At 40.4% G+C, this 21,954-nt stretch overlaps 1 protein-coding gene across 1 annotated transcript in view; it reads right to left on the bottom strand.

Annotated features, from left to right (window-relative positions):
• Positions 1-21,954, bottom strand: part of PCCA (propionyl-CoA carboxylase subunit alpha) — a 223,243-nt gene that overhangs the window by 181,839 nt on the left and 19,450 nt on the right. Inside the window, exons 5-6 of the mRNA XM_083610671.1 lie at positions 9,108-9,221; positions 6,770-6,823 (exon numbers count right to left, since the gene is read on the bottom strand). Of these exons, the coding sequence (XP_083466797.1) occupies positions 6,770-6,823; positions 9,108-9,221 (168 nt within the window). The remainder of the gene's footprint in view (positions 1-6,769; positions 6,824-9,107; positions 9,222-21,954) is intronic.

The raw sequence follows: 21,954 nt of genomic DNA, 5'->3' as shown, positions 1-21,954 counted from the left end.
TAAATTTGGCCATGGATATTGTCACCAATCTTGTAATCCAAACCCCGAAAACCCACCAGATTGCTAGGAAGTGAGCCCAGAGTGGAATAATGATTGCAAAATTGCCAAGTTTGGCAGCCAAACCGCAACATAATAGCTTCACGACAACATGAACAAATGCTTTTGTTTCATTGTTTTATATTTAGGGAAATTGCCAGCTAATGCCAGCTCTGGGACAGCCTAGTGGGAAAACCATTTGCTTGGGAGTAAAATCTATCTTCTGTTAAAGATCAAAGCATTCAACTTCACACCTCCTTTTTTCCATTAAGAAAGGAGATTCACTTTTTTATTCTAATTTACTTATTTGGGCTTGGAAGCTTTTTGTATGTCGCTGAAGATATTTTTTGTAGTAAGTGACTAGTAAGTCAAACAAGTTGTTGTTGTTGTTGTTGTCAGAAAATTCTTTCAAATGGCAAACTCTGCTAAAAGGCAACTGGGTGTATCCTTTCCAAATTCCCACTAACTTTAGAAAGAAACAAAGCTCAGCATCATGCAACGACAGACCCATTAGAATTAGGTTATCATTTGGTTAAGTTGCACACTACATAAATAACTTTTCTTATTTCGTTAGCAAGCAGAATTTTCTTTTTAAATTAAAAACTTACATTAGCGATGAGTTAATAAGGGCTGAACTAACAAAGACAGGTAAGCAAACCAGTACACAACTTCTGCACATTACCTTCCAGAGTCCTGAACAGATAGGTGAATCCAACCAAGTGCACCCTGAGAAATTGTCATTTTTTCTTCAAATATGTTCATTATATCTGTTTTGCCAACATAAGTCCCAAGAAAGAAATCTATTTTGAAATTATGTTTTGAAGCAGCAAAACCTGACTATATCTGGCCTCCAGCCTATGAAACGGTCCCCCCGAGGGAAGCTCGCCTGGTGTCTTTTGTGGAATCTTTTCAGCAACAGAAAGAAAAAAAATATTCTTTCTTCCCAGGCTTTGTTTTGTACATTTTAGCAGTGGCACAGTTTTTAGAGGTTTAGAGTTAACTTCTTCCTCTTGACAACAGCTTTTAATACTGTTTATTGGGATTTTCATTTTTGTTAATTTGCATGGGGATGTTCCTTTTTTCATATGCATAATGGAAGAGTAGGCTATTGGCATTCTCATGCAATTGCACTTAGGGATTTTTAATTGAGTTTCCTATTTTGTATGCTGTAAGACACATAGAAACTTTGGAGCAGGTGATACAAAATTCAATAAGTAACAATATCAACAACGAACCAACAACGAATCCAAAATATGGTCCATTTTCAAATGCAGCAAACCAGCAGAGAAGTAAAAACACAGCCTATTATCAAGTAACTTTAGCTTGCCTGGAGCACATTTTCAAACAATAAATGTGATCTGGAGCATGATTTACCAACACATTAAATACAAGAATATGTGCTGACGTGTTACTTCCTCATTTTTCTGCAGCATTTTCACTGCTACTTTTAAATAGCAATTTCAGTCTCTCAGCCATTTCACGTTATGAAACATAGATCCAAAGGCCCTATGCTGGACTGATCACATGACAAAATTAGCCTTGCTAAGAGGTACACTGGACCTCTACTCACGTAAGCAGCACAGCATGGTCATTTGCTGGACTAGAATACTGTCTACTCTCTGCTCTCCCAACCTCAAATATTACTGTGGCAGGTGAAGCCTTCAGACTAAAGCAGCTGCTCATGTGCAGCAAAATTATCTTTAGGCCACCTGGATGGTCCAATATTAGGCATCTGTAAGGCAATTCAAGCTCTCTTAATGATTTGCAAGTTCTCTATAATGTCCTCCTTTAACTAATTACAGGTACAAATATGAAAGCCTTTACATATCAGGCCCCAGGCTGTGCCAATTTAAACAGCACTTTACAGCTAATATCCAAGGTAACCAGGGGTTTTTATTCCTTAATATTCTGCCTCTGACACAATGCTCCCTCCTGTATTTTGGGGGCACATGCACACCAGAAGTGTAAGCAAAGGGTGGCAGAGACAGTGAATTTATGTTTCCAGATAGTCTGCCTTAGGTCATCCATGTTCTCGTAACCTCCAGGTTAGGCTACTCTAATGCACTACACATGGGAATGTTTTTGAAGACTGGAAATTGCAGTCAGTAAAATCAGTAGTTAGTATGCAATGATTTTATGCATACTGCACTGGCTTCCATTCCATTTCTGGGCCCAACACAAAGTGCTGGTTTTCATTATTAAAGCCCTTCACATCTTACAATCCGGAAACTTAAAAGAACAACCAGCTCCATCCGTACCCACCCATAAATTAACATATTCATTGGAAGTCATACTTACCATCTGAGGTGAGGTGGATGGCTAGCCAGTTATGGAATGGTCTCCTCAAAGAGGTTCATTGGATGCCTACTTTATTGTTGCATTGGCACATTTATTTCAATAGCTGTATAGCCTGCCTTTCCACCAGAAGGTGAGCTAACATCGTAAAACATGAATTCAACCATAAAACATTTGTTAACATGTTATCCACACTGTGAACACAGGACAGCATAATAGTGATTATACACCCTATATGCCAGAATCCTGAGCAAATAATCAGATTGGACCTCAACACTATAGTAGTGTGGGGGACAGCTGGGGTTCACCTAGGAGAGATTTCACTCAGGATGGATCTCCATAAACAGGTACTTGGTACTTGGGTCCAAATTTACTCAGTTGTTAGCATCCGTCTGTCTCAAAAGACAAACATGCCTTTATATATTAGGCAAATACTTTATTTTCTCCAGTTTTCAAAATAAATTTCACTTCTGCTGACTGTTTTTATTATTCAGAGGCTTTTAGATTACTGTGTGTATTTACAGTTTATTTTTTTTAATTCCTTTTTTGCAAGACACGCCGGGAATATAATTCAATAGCGATATAAACATACCTACAACAATAAATGTTGCAACCCCAGTCATCTTTGACTGGACTTAATCATCCAGGAGTCCTTTACCTTTACCTTTTTATTATTCATAATTTGCAAAGTACTATTGCGTGGACTTTCAAAAGACTATGAAGTGAGGCCACAACAGAGTGTTGTGGTCCTCTTCAGTGAGGGATAGGAGGGGTAAGCAGCTTGTCTGCCATCTGGAATTCCCCCCTCAACTTTCACAGCCATCTTGCTGAAAGAAATGGGCAGGATAACTTGGAAATTAGAGCAAAACCACAAACTGGAGTTGGAGGTAACCTTTGTAAAGAGATGGAATGAACACCCCCAAGATGAAGTCACATCAAGGCAGGCTCAGAGGAAAGAAATAGAAGTGGAGCATGGGAGATAAATATTGAGATTAGTGGAACAGGAAAACAGGAGGGAAATACTGGAACCTAGGACAGGAGAGGGAAGTGGCAAGAAAACTGTAAGATCAAGGGAACAGAAAGGTTTTGAAAAGAAAGCAAAAACAGTACAATACTACAGGACAGGACAAAAGATAATAAAGACACACAAATGTTTTGGGGATTTTTTAGGCTGGAAAATCTACATCTAGTGTCATACCCTTCACCAGCTGTGCCCTGAAAAGCCTGAAGTCAATAGGTAACAGCTCTGTATAGCTAATCATACATGCTAACACATAAGCTGGGTCTAACCATACATTTTTTTAAGCTACCTTTGCACAACATTTTTAAAAAATCTATTTTACAGCCTTTCCACACAACAGATGTGCAGTTCTCTCTTTCTCTCTTGCACAGGATTCAGATAGGCTGGTGCCGCTGTTGTAAAGATACTGCATTTTCCCAGTTACCAGAAACACAGCATTTTGTCACTAGGAAATGAACAATTATTCTCCCAGCAAGTACAAGCAGAGCTACTGTAAAATGCCTCTGCACTGAATGTCACACGACACAGCACAAGAGTCACTGTCTCTCTCTCTCTCTCTCTCTCTCTCTCTGTGTGTGTGTGTGTCTGTGTGTGAAAAACACATGCCTAAGAGAGTGCCACAACACAGAAAGAAATAACCATACTCAGTACACGGCACCTCCCATTTCAACATGACAGGCATGTTAAAATGACACTGATCTTTTTAAAATTTATCATTTATAATATATACACCCCTATAGAACCTAATAGGGGCATGGGTGGCGCTGTGGGTTAAACCACAGAGCCTAGGACTTGCCGATCAGAAGATCAGCGGTTCGAATCCCCGCAACGGGGTGAGCTCCCATTGCTCGGTCCCTGCTCCTGCCAACCTAGCAGTTCAAAAGCATGTCAAAGTGCAAGTAGATAAATAGGTACCGCTCCGGCGGGAAGGTAAGCGGCGTTTCCATATGCTGCTCTGGTTCGCCAGAAGCGGCTTAGTCATGCTGGCCACATGACCCAGAAGCTGTACGGCGGCTCCCTCGGCCAGTAAAGCGAGATCGAGCGCCGCAACTCCAGAGTCGGCCACGACTGGACCTAATGGTCAGGGGTACCTTTACCTTTATAGAACCTAATGAAATTCTACTTGATTTTCTACTCATGCTTCACACATTGGCAATGGCCTGCATGCCGAGAGGTGCAGCTCCAAGTCATCCAGGCCCACAGGGATTCTGCTCCCTCACCATCTTTATCACGGCCTCTCCCTTCTTCCTGGTGGACTCAACTAGCCACCCCACTTGCTCCTCCTCTGCCACCACGCCAGCCAAAGTGCTGCTGGAACGCCTGCTCGGCCTCTACACCAAGTGCAGTCACGACTCGCCACTCCAGAGGGCCAGGCTGATCTCAGGCTTCCTCAAGTGGAAATGGACCTCTTGATCATCAAGAGTGACATGGGCAAGTTCCTCATCAACGGCACTTGGGCAGCCTACCCAGAGTCAGCAGTCAACATATCACTGGCGGTAGGCCTGAGAGCCCCACCGTCTCCACCATGGACCGCAACCAGTGCAGCATCTGGCTGTGCTGGTTTAACAACAGACACGATGTGTATTTTATGTGCATTTGAATGAACTGAATTAGAGTAAAAAATTATGAGTCACGGGGGCATGGAGGGTGTGTGCATGAACTTACCAGTGCTTTAGCTTATTTTGTTGTTGTTGCTATTCCGTTATCACTTAGAGACAAGGGTAAGCGACTGTAAACTACAGAAGGCATGTGGGCTTCACAACAAGAGGTTCTGAATTACACTCCCAAATAATAGTGCTGCAAATGCTTTATTTAGTTACAAACAAATATGCTTTCCTTGTTAGAACAACTGACTAGTAGGCACACTTGTACAAGAAAAGCATGAATTGCGAAACTGGAAACCTGATTTAAAATCAATGCCTCCAAAATGGGCTATGTGTCTTTTCATTTCTATACAGTGGTACCTCGGGTTAAGTACTTAATTCGTTCCGGAGGTGAGTTCTTAACCTGAAACTGTTCTTAACCTGAAGCACCACTTTAGCTAATGGGACCTCCTGCTGCCACTGCACTGCCGGAGCACGATTTCTGTTCTCATCCTGAAGCAAAGTTCTTAACCTGAAGCACTATTTCTGGGTTAGCGGAGTCTGTAACCTGAAGCATATGTAACCTGAGGTACCACGGTACAAGTATCTTCCAGCCCTTTCCACGTTACAACATCTCCATACATCAGTTACCAGCTGGAATTCAAATAGTTCCTCCATGCAAGCAGAAAACTCTTCTGCATATGGAGTGAGGGGTAGTAATTTTCACTTACTCTTATTATATATTAATATCCCACTTTTTTCCCCTGACAGGACTCAACTTGTCAACTGTAGTCCTTAGTAGATCATCAAATCCCACTACAAGACCTTCCTTCAAGTGCAGTTGAGGGAAGAGGTGATAGGTGAGAAGGCGCTACAGTGGGAAGGGAAACCAAAAAAAGGACTATTGGATCTCAGCATAATTAGCGAGACCAGTGCAATTTTGATAATTTGATCTACTTGCAGACATTACACATCTTTGGTAATCTGCAGATATTACAGTGTGATTTAATACAATACATGCTACAACAATGATTATTTTTTAAAGAAACGGCTCCCTAAAAGGATTGCCTGCTGAAAAATTAAGTAATTTATGGCTCTTAAGTAATCTATCAATGTGTACAATATTCAACGTGTACAAAGTACAAGATTCATTTAATATTTGTGGGTTGCTTCTGAACAAAATTCTTCAAGGCAAATAGGAATAACTGAAAATCACAATTAATACAGAGGCAAGTGATAAAATTTAAGACACAACAGAAGCCAGAAGCCCATAGAGGGTATTACCATGGGGCTCTTTAAGGGAAACTCTCTCTTCACTTTTTCAATTAGGAAACGAAGTGAATAAATAAATGTCATTCACTGATGTCCATATTTCGTAGCTTACATTTCAGAACAGTTGCCTTACAGAAATATGCAGTTCCCAGAAGGGACACAGTAGCTTCAAATAAACAAACAAGACCAGCCAATGAGTACTGAATGAAAAGGTTAAAAAGATTAACTGATGCATGTTTCCATTGGTTTTCATTGTTAGAGAGTATGCTACAAATGTTTCATCCCAAATGTCAAGTTATCCAAGCACAGTTTCAGATACACCGCAAGGAAAAAATCTAAGCTTCTTTCTATCAAATAAGGAAAATGGAAGGCAGAGATGGTAGCCTACAAAGGATCAGGGTCTTCAAGATGGGGAAAGGGAGTTTTCATTGATGGCTTTAATTTTAATCTGTGACTAAAACTTTAATACATTAACCGCACTGATTAATAATTTCAAAGGCTGCAGCAATATACAGCAATACACCACATCATGCTCAGAGAGAAGCATCATTTAAAAACTTACCAGACGGCCAGAAAATTCTTTGTTTTCAGATAGGAATCCATATCCCGGATGGACCTTTTAAAAATAAAAGCCAAGAGTAGGTTTCATTGCTCTAGACAACCAAAAGCTTGATGCTGACAGCATCTCATCAGTAATTACAATTTAAAGCAGCAAGTTTACTTGTACTTTATACTCGATGAGTAGATACAGCAGAAAACACCTCTTATGGCAGTCATTTTGTTGGAACCAGTTTTGCTAGTGAGGAAATAAAGTTTTTGAGCTAGAATAAGCTTTCCGTCCATTCTCCATCATATGACAAACTCTGTGGAAATCAATAATAAAGGTAAAGGTACCCCTGCCTGTACGGGCCAGTCTTGACAGACTCTAGGGTTATACGCTCATCTCACTCTAGAGGCCGGGAGCCAGCGCTGTCCGCAGACACTTCCGGGTCACGTGGCCAGCGTGACAAGCTGCATCTGGCGAGCCAGTGCAGCACACGGAACGCCGTTTACCTTCCCGCTAGTAAGCGGTCCCTATTTATCTACTTGCACCCGGGGGTGCTTTCGAACTGCTAGGTTGGCAGGCGCTGGGACCGAGTGACGGGAGCGCACCCCGCCGCGGGGATTCGAACCGCCGACCTTTCGATCGGCAAGTCCTAGGCGCTGAGGCTTTTACCCACAGCGCCACCCGCGTCCCCTGTGGAAATCAATAGCTTACTCTAAACAGCAGCATAAGCCACTTCATGCACTCCTCAACTCTCAGTCCTAATTTAAATGTACAGCATATTTGTCTTTAAACAAGACAAAGAAAAAATAATGGTTTATCAATTCAGGGTTCCCTATGTTCACAATCACATATAAACTAGATCACTGGTGGCTGCAATGTTACCGGGCGAGTACCATATGCTCCCAGGCCACAATTTTCTGGCATGCTAACATTTCACATGCAAGTGCTAAAAACATGGTATCTGTGCACCACCTTCCAAAGTATCTAACAGTCGTCAACCTGGGTGAGAAACATAGATACGGTCATTTTGACTTATTTTCATTTCTATTCCCACCAGATGATTCTAGAAGCTCTTCCTTATTACATTTCTCTCTGTGTAAGTGCCTCTCTCCATACCCTTTCACATTTCTCTAACCTTCCAAGCTCTTCTCTCAAAAACATTTTTCTGGCCTTCAAGTTAACCACAGTGCCAGTATTCAATGTTAGCAGCTCTGCTACAAATCCCACTTCAAACAGAATATAGTATTTTTTTTAAAAAAATAACAACCAGTAGACCACAAATGAGTTGTAAAAACAATTTTTACAAAATGCCTCAGTATCAAAATAATGCAACCACATGGTACATAGAGTAATTACAGAACACATTAAAGTGGGAAAACCTTCAGTTTCATAATTTGTAATCTTACGTAAATTCGTAGCTAAGGAAATCTAGGTGGCAGGCTAAAGATGAAAGCCTGAACTATTTCTATCTCTATTAAACCTTCTTAACTAACAATGTAAACATCTGCAGTGTCTGTTAGCTAATTAATGTTGTTTGCCATTTTTCTCCTCCCTCCCCCTTTCCAAATGCACCATACTGAAACATTCATTTCAAAAGAAATGATAATGCTAATTGAGACACTCCAGGGTAATTGCTGGTGTTGTCCGACTCCCATCCAGCGAATTTTATTTAAAGATGCTTTCGCATTCAGCAGTTCTGAAGACCACATTTGCATTCACTGATGCAACAAGGAAAAAGTATTATTGTCATCATTTTTTTTAAATGCCAACCATTCTTGTTAAACTTTGACTCTTTGACCTTATTGAAGGATAGAGGGGCAGAGGGAAGAGAAGAAAACAGGCTGCACACCTAGTCGATCATGTTTTGTCAGCAACATGAAACACTGAAAAATAATTACTCAGTGTACCATTTATCATATTCACCATGTGGATAAAAATTCTCACACAGGCCAAATAATAAAATAAAAGTAAGCAAGATTACTGCTGTCTTATAAAAAAAGACATCCAGAAAGAGAGGCTATGGCACAGAAAGGGTTAGTGCTCTAAACTAATTGGGATTCCCACCCCCACCCCCAGCAAATTTGGAAATGAACTGAAGCTGCTCCCTGGTGTGAAAGCTGAATCCAGCAGCCACCTGCAGGATCAGCAACCGGCACTGCCAGATGCTACAAAAGCCTTTGATTTCCAGTAGCGATTTCGGCCACATTTAACTCATGTGACATGAACTAAACTGGAATAGCATATTCAATCATTCTCCCCCTCGCTTCTTTTTTTTTATCTTTAAATACAAACTCTAGCTTCTCTGCTTTCTATATATGAAACAGCTGCAGAGGAGAGACTCATTCAGACTCACAGCTTGGGCCCGGGTTTTTTTAATGGCTTCCATGATAGCATCCATGTTGAGGTAGCTTTTACTAGTGGGAGCTGGGCCAACACAGACTGCTTCATCCGCCATTTTCACATGGACCTGGAAAGACAAAATGTCCACATTTTAACACATATGCGCCAGCAAATACATTTACTACCACCTCCTTTAGCTATTGTTTTAGGAAATGAAAAAGATAATTCACATTGTGCAGACAGGTATGCTCAAATATGTCGCACACAGTATAAACACAGACACACACAAAACAAAAGAGAAAAGGGAGGGGAAGGAGGATATATACTGTATAATGAACACAAGGGCTCGTTGGTACATTCAAGGGCTCGTGAAGTTAAATTTCATTTTATGCCAAGTGTGGTTTGGCTTTTGACAAATAATACAAAGAAATGCAAACCTGAATGTGGCTGCGCTGATAATCTATATGTAAATTCAAAGCCTAAAACTACTTTGTTAAATGTAACCAGGGTAGCTTAATATCGTACTACTTAACAACAAACATTCACGGCCAGTTCCATCTAAGCAGGCTCCCCAGGAAGTTGGTGATAATTAGACTGAATTGAATGAAGGGATGCAGTGAGTGTCCCTGCACAGCATCAGGTCAGCACCATGAACAAATTAAAGCCTATGACTAAAGAGTTCAATATCACTACACGTGAACCAGAAAATCTTGAGAATTATTTAAGCGGGCTTAGATTCCCTAATTCATTCTTATCGTATTCACAGGAACAATTGTCAAACAGATTTTCTGTCAAAGGTGGGGGCTACAGCTAATGGCCAAAGAAAGTTTGCCTACAATTTAGAATTATTTTTGGAGTACATGTTCTAGAGGAAGTATCTCAAAGAGTTAGACTTTGGCATAGTTTAAGGATACTTAGCTAATCTTTTAAAAGGACAGGAAAAAAATTGCTCAGGAAGCATCTGCCATTTTTAATAATTAGCAATGAAAAGGGGGCTGGTATTCTATTTATTTTATTAAATGCATAATATTTAATAATATTTATACGGTTATATACAATCAGGCATCTGTATCATAGATGTTTTCCCCTCATAGCAGTTGTCTGAGATAGACTAGAGGAACAAACTACTAATGAAGAAGTTAAGATGACATTTAACAGCATGTTCTTTAGATGAGACTAAAAATAATTGCGAGTCTCAGGTAGAAATAGGATCAATTCTCAAAGATCAAGAAGGTATTTAAGGGGAAGGCAGAAGACTTAAATACTTCTGAAGTAATATGCTCAAACCTTTAAAATTAGGAAGAAATATAGCCAGAGAATTTAGATGGTAGAATGCAATACATCTATCCATTCTGATTTTAGACATATATTAAGCACACTCAAAATACTGTGCATGTGAAACAATTCTAAAACCCTAACACATTAAAGTACATCAATTTTAGTCAGAATAGACGCATTTCCCATGCCCACTGATTTCAATGAACTGACACCATGGCTGAGTTGGAAAATTATCATGTATACCAAACTACTCTCATTAAATCCAAATACACTAAAGAACAGTGTTCAAGAGGCCTCGTTTCAGATGCCACAATAGAATCTATTGTGCTTCCAGAGTTTAGGGGGGAGAGGATGTACAAGTCAATCTGATTTCCAAACCTCAGGTGCAGAACGTTGTCCTGAACATGCATACCAAGATTAATTACAATGTTGCAGTTTTAATTGGAGATACATGGAACATGAAACATGCCACAAGGTGATATTTCTTGACTCCCCTGAAAATGAGTGCCAGTTAAGCAGGTATGTGCTTTGAGGGTATCTACAGTAAGCCTGCAGCTTACACACACTTAAGTTAAACGCATTCAGCTTTATGTGCTTGTTAAAATAAATAAGTAAATAAATTTTAAAAGAGGGCAGAATGCAGGTGGGTGTCTGGAGGAAAAGGACTTTGGCAATTCCACTCACCACTGTACCCAGTGTTCTGACTTTACACAATTGGGCTTTAGCTGGAATCCCTGGAACGTAACCCCCATGTAAGTTGCAGGCTTACTGTAAATATTATGAATATTTTACACCCAGAGGCATACCTAAATTCAAATGACGTTTCTATAATTTTCCTCTCATCTGTAATTCAAAAGGTGCCGCAATGTCATTTTAACTAAGACGCTCCTGAAGTTGCATTCATAGTTTCTAAACCAATTCAATCTCTCTCTCTCTCTCTCTCTCTCTCTCTCTCTCTCTCACACACACACACACACACACACACACACACCCCACCACTAGTTAGCTAATTGTAGAAGTAGTATTTGGGGAATTTGGGTAATACGTACACGTTTTAAGCAAAACATAAGCAGCCCAAAAAGGTATACTATTTTCACTTCCTCAATTATACAAAGATAACTTATGAACTAGCTCTATAAACTAGTCCTACTGAAGATGTTGTCATCAAAAAAGCCAACGTACAAATGTAAAAGCAAACTAAGCAGTGATGGATTCCTGCAAGCACTATCAACATTAAGTCAACTTTGCTATAACTCTGCTATATCAGCCACACTTTTAACAGACACCGCAGATGTCTGTTTGCTTCCATGACTGTTTTGAGGCGATTTTCCTGAATACTTAAGAGATGTTCACTTATCAATTTTTTCACTTATTATGTTCACTTATCAAATTATCAGTGAATTTTTTCCCCCTGGTATGTTTCACAGCTCTTCCCCACCTCCACTAACCCAACTGTTCACATCAGCACGGCTTCATTAGCATCAGATTCAATTCTGTTTCTATACACGCCAGGGGGCGTTGATGGGTGGTAATGTTTTTGCCCTGTACAAAGGTGTTCACACCTTGGCTAGAAAGGAACCAGCTGAAGCTTCTGGTTTGAGAAAGAATGCACCAAACAGCAGAATTTTATTAACAAAGTACAGGATACTTATGCATCTTGGATAACATTGTGAAAACAGAGATAAAAAATGCAGCACTGAAAACACAGTGAGTACACAGTAAGCAGGAGTGTGAACATAAGTCTTGGACTCCCCACCAAACTCTCTCTCATCAACAGTTTTCAGAGTAGCATTCTTCCCATCTACTCCTTTGTATGAACATCTTTGGCCAGTTTGTTCCTTCCATACATCAGACAAAAAGCAGAACAGCATTTATACCAAATAGTTTCATTTATTATTTTATGTTAACATTCCATCATTCTATATAATGAAAGAAAATTACAACAACTTAACACTAAAATATGGACAAAATCAGATACCAATAATAAGAATAAAGCAGCAGTAAAACACAAACAGCAAAAGCACAAACCACTCAAATGGATTTCATTTTTTAAAAAGCCCGATGAATAAAAATGACTTCCAGGGCACACTTAGAAGTGGGCGATGAAGGGGCAAGACACACTAGACTGTAAGTCATTCTATAATCTGAGCGCCGTAATTTAAAGAGAAGCTGTGTCTCATCTCCACCAACTGAATTTCTATAGGTGGAGGTACAGCAAGAAGCTGAGTGACATGCAAGCAAGAAGCAATTCCTGGAATATTCCAGCTTTAAATCATTTAGGGACTGAAAGTACAAAACCAGCACCTTGAATTGAACCCAGGAACAAATTAGCAGCTAGCAGAGCTGGTACGAAACTGGCACAATATGACCTGTCTTAGTAAACTCAGACAACAGCTGGGGCCACAGCATTCTGAATCAACTGAAGTTTCCAGAACATCTTCCAAGGAAGCTGCACATTGAGCTCATTACAGTAAGACAATCTAGAAATGACTGGTTCTACTACTCCCAAGAAAAATACAATTAGTATACTAAATGAAGTTGGTTGAAAGAACTCCTGGTCAAATGTATATCAAGAATCAGCCTGGATAGCTCAGTTGGTTAGAGAGTGGTGCTGATAACCCCAAGGTTGCAGATTCAATCCCTGTATGGAACAGCTGCATATTCCTGCACTGCAGGGGACTGGACAAAATGATCCTCAGAGTCCCTTCCAACTTTATAATTCTATGATTCTAAGTATCCCAAACTGTGAACCTGTTGCTTCAAAAGGAGTACCACCTCTCCACCCAAGAGTGATCTTCACTTCCAAGATTATTATGTTTTACTTCATTCACCAACATTGATTCCAAAACAGCTACCTGCTGCCTTTCTGGGTTTCGATGAAGGGAACGAGAGACAGAGTTTGGTAACATATGCCAAAATATCCAGATAACCTCACTCAGCAGTTTTATGTAGCTGTTAAAGAGCATACAGGGGACAGAGCAGACTCTTCAGAACCCATCACTCAAAGGTCACAGATCAGGAAACTCCAGCACCACCTTCTAGGAGCTGCTCTCCACTGATCAGAACCACTGTAAGCAGTCACTCAACCATCCATCTCCAACAAGTTGGCCAGAAGTACACCATGGCTGATTGTTTCAATTGGAATCTACTAAGATGTACTCTACACTCCCTCCCCTAGTACAAAGTGACCAAGGCAGGCTCAGTCTCATAGTCAGATCAGAAACCAAACTGGAATGGAACCAAGTAATGAGTTTAATTTTAAAAACCTACACTTGGAAAAGGAAAGTGAAAAGAATAAGGCACTTTTTTTCCTTTTGGCACACCAAATCAAAACAGAAGCCAAGGCCAATCTAGTGGTGTGTGCTACAGTTCACAGGTAGCTCCCTTGAAATGGTCTCTCCTCTAGTCTACTGAGCAGGCAGCATTTTGGTGCTGTAAGGTAGCCAATGAACTTTAGTTAATTTGATTTATGCATTGCTTCCTAAAGCAAAGGAAATCCCAAAGTAGCTTGTAGAAAAGATAGAACACTAAAATACAATTCAGTACCACAGATCCACTGAGACAATATCAAAATACTAAAGAGTGTACATTAAGAGTCACTTGGCGGTGGTTGGCATCTGTCTCTTAATCACAAAAATATCCACCCTCATCCAACACAGCAAAGAGCAACAGCAAATAAACCCAGAAAGTCAGACCATTAAGCCTGCCCTAATGTGTGGGAAGGGACATGGGTGGCGCTGTGGGTTAAACCACAGAGCCTAGGACTTGCCAATCAGAAGGTCGGCATTCGAATCCCCGCGACGGGGGGAGCTCCCGTTGCTCAGTCCCTGCTCCTGCCAACCTAGCAGTTCAAAAGCACGTCAAAGTGCAAGTAGATAAATAGGTACCGCTCCAGCGGGAAGGTAAACAGCGTTTCCGTGTGCTGCTCTGGTTCGCCAGAAGCGGCTTAGTCATGCTGGCCACATGACCCGGAAGCTGTACGCCGGCTCCCTCAGCCAATAAAGCGAGATGAGCGTCACAACCCCAGAGTCGGTCACAACTGGACCTAATGGTCAGGGGTCCCTTTACCTTTTAATGTGTGGGAAAACATGATACTCATAAGCAAGTCCATGAGTATCATAGTGCCCAGAAAGGCCACAAAACCATGCAAATCCTATGTTGGTCATAGCATAAGGAAACAAGGACAACCACTGCCACTCAGGACTGTCAATTCAGGTCAGCATCAACATGTTTACAGAACTGGGTATGCCTTTTTATTACCCCTGCATTCACATGCATACTTCTACTTACCTTCTTGCTGCAGATAAATCTTATCAGCTGCATTCTTCACCCTCGCAGAGCCACCCACCTGCACTGTTTTCATATAGCCCTTTCTATAACTGTAAACAGCTGAAGATGCTTTCCATTCTGCAGTTACCACTAACTTAAATGCAAATGCCTAATTAAAAGTAAACACACAACAGAGCTCACAAATCCCTCAAGAGTGCCTAAGATCACCCACTGTCCCAGTTATGCAGAGTACGTCAACCTTTTGTATCTTGAGGTCTTAAGGCACTGGTTCCTCCACTGAAAACCCTTCACCCTCCAAAAATCAAGTGCATCAGTGCTTTATGAATTATACAGTCAGCCCGTTTTGAACATTAGCTGGGATTTTAAGAATTTACACAAAGAAACCTCATCAAACTAGTAATCCTCTGGGTTTCCCCCCCATCTCAAATCAATATTACAGAGCAAGGAATGATGTTGCAGTGTAAAGTGGATTCACTCAATTGACCCAAACAGCATAATACGTCTCAGCAAGACAAACCACAATTAGCTTGTCCCATAAAATGAGGGTAATGAGTAAATCCTTTGTAATGTTGCTTCTCACTCTCTCACATACAAAGGCATAACAAAGTCCTGAATTAAAAATCAATTGAATGCAAATTATCTTTGAATCCACTGTTTCAGCTGTTAACCAAGGAAGGAGGTATGATTGCCAAGCTTTGCAGAGGCAGACAGATCGAAATCAAAATATATTTAGGCGTAAAGTGCACAGCACTGTAGAAGTTTGAAATCAAAATAACTAGACCAGGGTGGTCCAAGGCATGGCCCTGGCAGCATCTGATAAACACCCCAGCCCTCCCAAAGCCTGATAAGAGAGACCCTGGGCTTTGGGAATGAGGTGTGAGGGCTTTGATAGGGTCCTAGAGTCCTTCCAGCTTTGGGAATGAGGTGGGAGGACTCTAGGACACCTGCCAGAGCCTTGTGCCTCCTTTCCAAAACCCATTACCTTACCTTACCATCTTTGGGAAGGCAGCACAAAGTCTGGGGAGGCGGGCGATGCTCAGATTTTGGCCTTGCTTTCCCCCTCCCCACTTTAACGTGTGACAAGACAGTTTGTGGCCCTTGGCTTCCATGTCAAAGTACTCTTGCGGCCCACTTGGCATGAAAAGCTGGGCCACTGTGACCTAAACAAATATGTCAGCTGAGAGAGTGGCAGCACTGGGTTTAAGGTGTGCCCATAGCTGAAGCAGCATGTAGCCTGTTGCCCAATCCTAACAGCTATGTTCTACCCTCTACTATCAGAAACAGTGTGCCACAGAATACCAGTTGATGGGATTCTCAGAGTGTTAAGAGTGTTAATGCGTACAGGACATATAGACTTCCCATACGCCACTGTGAGTACAGGATGCTGAACTAGATAGGCCTTTGGCTTGATCCTATAGGGTGCTACTTATACTCATGTCTGACATTATGAACCTCAGCAGGAGACAGACAAAAAACGACTGGATCAAGAAGTATCCCAAAAGTTGCAAACCTGTTCCTTCAGAGGAAGTAGGACTTGACCAAGAACTGGCTAAACACCATTTCCCTGAACCACAGAACCATCTACATGCAGGAGCTCCATGTTACCAGGATTAAGCTTCACTTTATTGCTGTCATCCAGTCTATTACTGAATCCAGGCATAAGTTCAGTACTTTTAAACTTAACTGTAGCCAATAAAAACCAGTAAGTACACATATATAATATTTTAGTCATCTTTTTAAGTTTGTCCTTTTTTATTAAATATAAACACAAATTAAAACAACAAATGTATCCACTGTATATTAATTTGTTAACAACATAAGAAGATGTCAGGAAATACCTGTTAGTAGAAGCATGAAGATATCCATATTTCCTGAACTGGCTCTGCCAAGGAGTCCTGGAAGTAGTTGTATTGGTATAAATGATAAAGTCCCAACATACAGTATAAAAATGTTCTGGGTCTTCTAAGCCTTTAGAAACCTTTATATTATGGGTCACCTTTGGTTGTCTTTTCTGCAGTTGCCAGGTTCCCATATATTTAGAAGTGAGAGTCGCAGGGTCATCTTTGACATTATTTATTTGGACTGATGAAACTTGTGTGCTGGTTAATAAAAATGGCATTTTCACTGCAGTTTCGTATATGTGCAGAGTTCATTTATATGAAAGGTACATTATTATGCCCCCTTAGCAAGCCTGCAGAGGCATACCATCTACAAAGCTAAGAATTTACTCTAGTTCATTCTCTTTTTGTTCAGGGCATGTTCATACAAGTAGTTTCCTTCAAGGGCGAGTAGTCCCACAGTTCTTGGACGGTGCTCATGTGGGTAAAAATGTGACCCCCCAAAAATCATGAATACTGTACATCCAAGAAGCATTTACTGCAATCACAGAAACACTTTTTCAGCCACTGCACTGGCAGAAATTGCTGCCATCCAAATCAGGCTGCCCCATTCACATGCTGTCACCCATGCAAGCATAAGCATGCTTCTGGGATTGCACATGTCTTCCTTGTGGAAACCTCATTTCCCAGAAAACAAGCCCTCCAAAAAGCATAAAATCTGAGGGGAAGACTTACAAAGGTATGAACACAGAAAGGTATGTGTGTGTGTTATAGATATGAACATATTTTTAGTACCGCACACATGATGGTTCTAGCTAAATCCTCTTTCCTGTTAGCAATTAATTTTTTCCCCTGCCTGCTAAATAAAGTCATATTCCCTGCTGATGGCAAATGATTGGTTTACCTACAACTCCAGGGGGTTTAGCTATCAGTCCCTTTAAGAAGCTTTGACAGTTTAACCTGCTGGGCTCACAGCACCCATGGGAGGGCCTTACTTGCAGTTTTACTTTCTGATGCTGCTGACCACTAATACTGACTCCATAGATAATGGATTTCAATAACAACCTCCTACAGGTTAACACTTTTGAGTAGCATCCATGATACTGCTTTAATTAAGTTAATACATGAAGGTCGCAGTTTGGTAGGAAGTTTTTAATAAATTTGGCAGCGTAAATAAAAGTGTGTGGCTCATCTGTACAGTAACTCCAAGATAAGTTTACCTACAGATATAATCCGATCTGCTTGTGGATTTATGGAATGCTTCAATTCCTTTTAAAAAGTAAACTATTACTTCTGCTTCCTAGAAATATGCACATTTCTAACAGAAAGTTTCGTGACAGATATGAAATGTATGATTCTGCCATGCTGGGTGCAGAATGGGTTTACCTGGTGCACAAAACAGACCACCTTCCACCACAGATGGGAAGAATTTTTTTTTCCTGCAAGGTGCATGAGATTAATGCTTCAGCTTGACTTCAGATGCCAAGTGTTTAATATTAAACAGCTTTGCAGAAACGCAAGAACAGAACCCAAACTACTACTTTCTATTTTAAACAACTAATTCATGTATTTGAAAGACAGCCATTTGTTACGTTTAGTTGGCTGACTTGATTTTAAAGCAAGCCTCAAATTGTTTTTCCTTGGACGGTGTACTTTCAGAGAATGTACGTACTAAAAAAAAATTACATTCCTTTTGGCCGAGTACTTTACCTGCAAAGATACACTCAGAAATAGGGAAGGTATTTTTTTCCTTACAATCTTAAACCTTGATAGGCAGTACAGAGGGTAGTAAGAAACCAGCATGGGAGCTATTTAATATACTTCTTGATTAACTCGTTGCCTGTCCACTTCTCCCACAGACATGTACTAACATGTCATAATCGTCATAATTCCCATCATCCCCACAGCTAGCACACAAGCTCCTTGATTAGTACACAACTCCCAGACGAGCTACTGCTAAGGCTAAATAACTCCCTTCAGTCTCCAGCTACTATACCTCAGGCTCCCAATTAAACATAATGTCGCTGATTAGCCATATTAGTCCAGACAAATTTCTGCCAAGGATTCTACTCTACTTATTTTCAGCAAAGCCTCCACTCCCACCACCACCCCCCAAAAAAGGGGGGGGAGAGACCATGGTAAGAAAAGAAAAAACCACCATAAGGTGGTTTATTTAAAATCAAAGTCAGTATAAGGATTTGACATTGATACTAAATAATGATAACATGAAATTGGAAGAAATAAAGCTCTCTTCTTAAAAACAATTTTCAATTTCTGTGCAAATCGTCACGTTTATTTATAAATTTGCTGTTGATAAAGCCTCATCAACTAAAAACACCAAGTTTAATTGCTATTAGTTGGTTTAGCACACTAAACCAGCGCAGATATAAAACAACTGGACCCATAACACAACACACTTTTCCAGTGATTCATCTCATGCAAAAAAACCTCCTCCAAGTCAAATAATCTAAGTATTGTGCTTCCTTGGGGGGGGGGTGTAAAGATAGATAGATATATAGATAGATAGATACGCTTAAGTACATATTTTAAAAGAAACCCGAGTGAAGAAATCAATGGCCAAGCAAAAACAGTAACTACCGGTATACTCCTAGCCAGAGAACACCTCTTCTTTTTGTTCTTTTTCCTCATCATTATCAAAACCTTCTACAGGAGTAGGGCTGCAATCCTATTCAAACTTACTTGGAAGTAAGTCCCACTCAACTATCTGGTCCTTATTTCCAAGCAGATATATAAAGAATTACACTGTAAAACATTTTAGGGCAATGCTGATTCAGCAACCACTTAACGTGTTCTCTCTGTTTACTACATTGACCATACAGACTTCTTAACCTTCTTTATAGAAAACATTAAGTAACAAGGTTTTTTGACAACATGACAAAGTCCAACCACTAAGCATTGTTTTAATTAGTTACATTATAATTACCAATTTATTGTATTATTGTATTAAATTTGTCCATCACTTTACCTTGCCCAGGGCAACCCAAAGCAACTTAAAACCAACCAAATAAATCCTACAGATATACATTAAAACCATGGGGGCGGGACATAAAAAACACCCCACCAACTTCTAAAAAGCTACAGATAGTTAAAAGGCCTGGTTATAGAGGAAATGTTTTTTTCTGGCACCTAAATATATATGTAGTGAAAGCGCCAGGCAAGCCTCCCTAGGGAGAGCATTCCTCAAGAAGGGAGCCACCACAGAAAAGGCCCATTCTCATGTTGCCACCCTCCAGACCTCTTGCAGAGTAGGCACATCTCATCTCAGATGATGAGACCAAGGTCCAGGTTGGATCATATGGAGAGGGATGGTCCTTGAGGTATTGCGGTACTGAGCCATTAAAAGCTTTATATAGGTCAAAACCAGCACTTTGAATTGGGCCTGGAAGCTAACTGGCAGCCAGTGCAGTCAAGCCAGGACTAGCACTATATGCTCAAACTATCTTGCCCCTGTTAGCAACCTGGCCACTGAATTCTGCACCAGCTGATGTTTCCAAACATCTTCAGAGACGGTCTCATATATAATGTGTTGCAGTCATCTACCCAAGTGGTTACCAGAGCCTGGACAACAGAAGTCAGGCTATTTCTAACCAGATAGGGACACAGCTGAAGCTGATGGAAGACACGCCAAACCACTGAAACTACATGAGCATCAGGAGTCAGCAATGGATCCAAAAGGACCCCCAAGATGTGTACCCACTCCATCAGATGGGGGCAACCTCCAATCCATCCATCCAGTCTAGGTAATCACTCACTAACCAATGCTCAATTCTCTACATTCAAGAACTTATCACACTGAAACTTCTATAACCACTAACCAGAGCTACAGACAAAGTAGGATCTAGTCATTTCATATTGAAAAATGGGGGGGGGGCTCCTTGCACATCCCTTGCTGTCTAGGCAAGATAAACAATAGTTTTCTAAAATAAGGGCATCTATATCATTCTGTCTACTATATTAGCAAACTCAGATCACAAGTGTCCATGGTACCAGGGCAAAAATGAAGCTTCTAAGAAACAAGAAGTGAGTATCAGTATTATTCACAAAAACTGAGGTCTCCAGAAGTACAGAAAAGAAAAGGTATTTAAACCTAAGGGGGCAAAACCCAATTAGGATCTTACCTGCTTGAGGAAGCCTAAACAAGAGCACTCATATAAAGAGGCAAGGGTACACCACAAGATTTTATTTGTCATTTCCACTTGCATGGAACTATACGATAGTGTGGCATTAAAGCACACCTTGAAGTAAGAACAATGTTAAATAACCCAGTTAAAGTTAGCTATGTAAGTAGGGTTGCCTGGTGAACACAATTTTTCCACCATAATGCTCCAGGGGAAGGTATTCTATCCCCTTCTCCTGAAACCAGCATGAACCAAATATGGAGGCCCAACTTGTAACACACACATTTATCTAAAATCATAAATATGCCACATATGCAACCAGTATACAATTTTTGAGTCTTAGAATGTGTTTGTAATTTGATAGTTCTAACAGTTTAGCTAAATACAAGTGTCAGAAAGTAGCTAATGATGCAAGGTCTCACTATTTACTGAGTGAACGTGCATAGCAAAGCTAACCTTAGAGTCTATCTATTAATGGCAAATGAGTAGAAGAGAACAATTAGAAAACACAATGGTTTTTTAAAAAGATGACATTTTGATAAGCTCTTCCCAGAGGTCCTCTCACCTTTGTCTACACTGATGCATTCCCATCTTAATTTACCTGATCATTAGCTTCCAGTTTGTTCAGCTGGAAACCAAAAACAAACACTAATTACTTTGACATCACAAAGTCAGAGCTGTCCTCACCATCTCCCCAGACAGCAGGGATAAATTATAAAGGGTAGCCATGATAATATCTTGATAAATGATGAGTCACATCACCTCTTTTGTCAATCATCCATGAGGGCTCACACATGATACCACTCAATCTCATTACTGTATCCTAGGGCTAGGAAGACAATACACACCAGGAGTCATATTTCAAACAGCAGGCCACCATGATAAGATGCAACTCAGTAGATGGTTGATAAATTCCCATTGGCTTTTTGTTTTAACATAACTGTCAAATACTTCTGCAGCTAAGTACTATGCAGACACGAAAGGCGAAAGTGCATGGTTAAAGCTACTGATTATTCCCTGGGAAAATATGCACATAATATTCTTCTTTTAAAAAGAAAAGAAGTACAAAAGCATCACTTCGAATTACAACAAAGCTTACATTTAAAAAAAAAAAATACAATTTTGAAAGGCAAGCATCAAGACTTAGTGCTGTCATAGCTAGAGATCTCCTTCCTGAACATCCAGAAAATAAAAACTCAGGACAGACACAAACTGAACAGTTTCCATACTTTCTGCCTTTGAAGAACCATTTCCACTTAACTCATCTACCAAGGAACCCCACACAGGTTATGGGGCATGGACAGTTTGTTTGCGA

Source organism: Podarcis filfolensis (assembly GCF_964270895.1).
Source record: "Podarcis filfolensis genome assembly, chromosome: 4".
NCBI lineage: Eukaryota > Metazoa > Chordata > Lepidosauria > Squamata > Lacertidae > Podarcis > Podarcis filfolensis.
The sequence above is the reverse complement of the archived record's forward strand: the minus strand, read 5'-3'. Positions and strand labels throughout refer to the sequence as shown.